Source organism: Ipomoea triloba, chromosome 11 (assembly GCF_003576645.1).
Source record: "Ipomoea triloba cultivar NCNSP0323 chromosome 11, ASM357664v1".
Taxonomy (NCBI): Eukaryota; Viridiplantae; Streptophyta; class Magnoliopsida; order Solanales; family Convolvulaceae; genus Ipomoea; species Ipomoea triloba.
The window spans coordinates 3,524,780-3,528,627 of record NC_044926.1 but is presented as its reverse complement, the minus strand read 5'-3'; the positions used below and the strand labels follow the sequence as shown (position 1 = coordinate 3,528,627).

The 3,848-nt window shown below is 34.2% G+C and overlaps 1 protein-coding gene across 2 annotated transcripts in view; it reads left to right on the top strand.

Annotated features, from left to right (window-relative positions):
• The first annotated feature begins 133 nt into the window (after positions 1-133).
• The window catches only part of LOC115997612 (centromere protein O), a 9,255-nt gene continuing 5,540 nt past the window's right edge, over positions 134-3,848 (top strand). Inside the window, exons 1-6 of one of the 2 annotated variants that reach the window (XM_031237200.1) lie at positions 134-447; positions 642-693; positions 1,601-1,649; positions 1,733-1,781; positions 2,219-2,289; positions 2,630-2,688. In XM_031237200.1, the coding sequence (XP_031093060.1) occupies positions 691-693; positions 1,601-1,649; positions 1,733-1,781; positions 2,219-2,289; positions 2,630-2,688 (231 nt within the window). In that variant the 5' untranslated portion in view covers positions 134-447; positions 642-690. The remainder of the gene's footprint in view (positions 448-641; positions 694-1,600; positions 1,650-1,732; positions 1,782-2,218; positions 2,290-2,629; positions 2,689-3,848) is intronic. The other variant, XM_031237199.1, reaches the window with a different exon arrangement.

The window sequence follows — 3,848 nt, the reverse complement described above, 5'->3', positions numbered from 1 at the left end:
GACAAACAAGGGAAATATTATTGGGAAAAAAAAAAAAAAAAAAAAAAAACCTAGAGGCTTCATAAATTGGTTAATCCGATACCCGACCCGCGTATGTCCACTCGGTCAATCGGATAATATTACAAATCCCTAATTTATCATATCCCTAATTCCCCAGCTTTTGCCATTCTCTGCCCACCTGCTTCTTCATCTCGTATTCTCACTTATACTTCAAGTTTGTATTCATCGGTGAAGTCGCCGAGCTCTCTTCACTCCCCAGTCCTCACTGCTTCAGTACATTTAACTTGTTGGCTTGATCAATGGTGACTTACTAGCGGAAAACGCCAAGTTTTCCTATGTGGTGCGTGATTTTCCAGAACCGTTTTTGATTGATTCAGTTATTTTTACGTTTAGATTTGGAATGCCAATGGTCTCTATGCTGTTGGATTAATTCTGGATTGTGAAAAGGTAAAACCCTGTGTTGTGATAAAAGAAAAACATAAAATTTAATGTCAAATTCCTGTTTTTTTGATGTGATGTAATTGTTCCGCCACACTAATTTTATTTTTCCCAATAGGTTTTTTTTGCTACTAAATTGAACTGCGATTACTTTGGATGATTTAAAGCCTAATTAGTGGTTAAATTTCCCCTTCTCAATGCAGGAAGCTCATATAATTTAAGGAGGAGGCTTTAGGCAGTGAAAAGATTAAAATGGTAATAGTTCTTACAAAGCTCTTCTATGCTTGTTTGTTTGATTGAATCTGAGTATGCTTTTAGCATTTCATTTTGTGAACACTGGTGATGTATGAAGTGCAGAGTTTTCGTACTTTATAAATAAATCAGGATGAACTTCCCCTGGCAATTCACCTGTCAGAGGGGCTAAACAAACTTTGCATTAGATAAAAATTGACATAGTATAAAATAAAAACAATCGATGGCTGAATGACAATCATGCTTATTAAACTATAGCAAAATCTGTGAAGGATTTCATTGAGCATTGATTACTAGGAATTTGGTTTCACTGTAGGTTGGGCTTGGTGTGGTGACCTGTTGTTAACCTATTTGATTGTTAGGTTATGGGTTCAAGTCCTGGCAACAAGCTATTTGATGGAGATAAAGTTATATTTTCCTTGCCAGACTATGTGTCATTCAGGGACCTTGTTCATTAGTCGGACATTCAGGAACCTTGACTCTGGTCTGCCACTATGCCAATTATAATTGCACACACTTGATCATTTCTATCTTTTTCTCTATTTCAGATTAAGTAAACATTTATTGTGGTTTAGGTAACTCCATATATTTCTTAGGTGCAGCTGATAAATCTGACAAATAGGTCTAAAATAGAGTTGTGTCAAAAATGTTTTTGCCAGCAGGGAATGAGTTTGATTCAGTTTGCTTCTTTTTAATTGTCTTTTCTTTTTCACAACTTGTAAATATTTTGTGGCACACTTCCTATTGAATTGCTATTGCTAATTTGGTATTTATTCAGTGAGATTAGTTTGAGGCAGTGCTGCTTGGTTAATGTTTAAGTTTCATCACCAATGTGTTTTTGTGTATTTGTTCCTTTCACGGACAATATGCTCATCAATGCACTTTGATCATTTTTTGGATTGTGTGTCAGAATTTCATGCAAGAGGATGATGTGCTTTTGGAGACTACACGGGCTAAGTGTATCAGTCTTGACTTGCTCTTTTCCCTTGTTCAAATTTGTCCTTTGATCTCCCTAAATTTATACTAATTCTTTTGTTGGCAGTTTCAAATGTTCTTAAAAGGCATGGAGAGCTGGCAGAGCGTCTTTCTAGGTAGAATGTTCGAAGATTCCTTAACTCCTTTCCTTGGAAGTCAAAATATTTTTAAGCTACTTCTTTCCACTCTCTTACAGTGTTGCAAACTTTTATTGGATAATTGCCTAAAAGATACACTAATGAAGATTGTCTTTTCAGCATTGTCTAAGTTTGTTTTAGATTTCAGTAACATTTGTGATATTCACTGTTCACATTTAACATTTTTCATTGGACTGTGTACGTGTATGCTTCTTTTTCTTGCTATTGTAAAGGCTTTCAAATTTCTTGTAAATGACAGAAGCTTTCCCTAGAATCTCTAACAAATAATGCACTTGTGGTGGATTTTTTTTTCCCTATGGCCGGGAAAGCTAAATATTAATTGAAAATCACCCCAAGCACCACTAATGACCAAAGAGTCTCTAAAAGTTTGCTTTTGTCTTGTTTGACTCTCTTAGGGACTCTGATAAGACAATTTTTGAGCGTTTGCATAGGGAATTTGAAGCTGCTCGTGCTTCCCAAGCTCAAGGTAGGTCTCCACTTAATATTTAGTTGTTTTATTGGGATAATAGCTCTCTTCGTAGATTTGGTGGAATGTATCTATCCTCTATTCCTGCAATTGTTAGCATGTGTAGTAATGTAGTATGGTAGAGTGTTTTATTGTGTATAAGGTGTGAACAAGCATAATTCTGTTGAGGAGGTATTGCTATATTGATATTACAGATTTTATTTAGGATTACATGATATTTGTGATGTTACCTTTTGGATCCCCCATTGTTATGTCTTTCCTACCTCTCAATGTTAATCCATTTCTTAGTGTGTTGGTGGCACCTCAATTGTCTCGTTTGATGAGGTATTTGCTTTTGTAGAAATTAGCTTGGAAGGTGAACAATGGAATGATGGCTTATTAGCTACAATAAGGGAGCGGGTAATTTTCCATTTATTTTATATATAAAATGATATTCTTTATCTTGTTTGTAAAAAAATATTAGAAGTCTGAATACCTTTTTTTCCCTTTTCTTTTTCGCGTTCGTTATTCTTTGTTGTTTGACATTCCTATGATGACTGATGAAACTAAGCAATGGACTAGTTAAATTTTCTAATAGTTGAATTCTTTGTCCAACTGATCTACTAATATTCTTTTTGATATAGTGGGACCTGTTATACTTAAAATCAGGGATGTTTTCTAGCCAAGCCAAGCTGCACATTTCTCATGCTTAGCTCCAGTTACTGAGTTCACTAATCCAAAAAAATAGAAAGAAGAAAAAAACTTGAGTTATTGAGTTTATGAGTCAAGCCATAGCAAGCTTCTTGATTAAAATTAAAAATGAAATAGATAAAATGTAAAAGAAGTAAATAAATAAAATGAAAATTAAAAGCTTGACCATAGTTGTGAGTTTGCCATCCCAAGCACCTCAGATCAACTTTGAGCTGAGCCACACTTGACGTACTTGAATTCAAGCAAATTGCAAGCTTGTCCGTCTCACTTGAACTTCTTACTTAAATTTTAGTCTCTCTTTTATAAATTTTTTCTCTGATATAATCATGGAAGCTCCATAAAATGAAAACTATCTTATTTGGGGAATTTAGCTCCATTTTGGTGTGGTTGTGAATATTATAGTAACTTCCCCCTTTTGCTATGTTTTTTTTTCCATGGGTGAGGCAATCTATTTACTCTCATTCATCTCATGTATATTATTTTGTTTTCTTTAGCTCAAATCCTTAGCACCAAACACTAAAATGAGTAAAATCTAAATAGATTAAAATGATTGCAAACCTATGTACAATATGGGTGTATATTGGTCAACTGACAACAACTCATTTCACTTTCCCTATGCAAATCAATTGTTTGTGTGATTCTTTTTTCTACAATTTCATGTGAATAAATAAGTATTGGATGTTTCTAAAGTGAATGGTTTCCTTTTCGTTTGTTCCAATTTTATGCCCATTTTCCTGAGATTTTTTTTGGGAGGGGGCGTAGGGAGGCGTAGGGAGAGTTTATTCGTTTTTACTATTACCCGAGAAGGTAATGCTACCTTCTTCTTCTTCTTCTTCTTCTTTTTTTTTTTTTTTTTTTTTTTTTTTTTA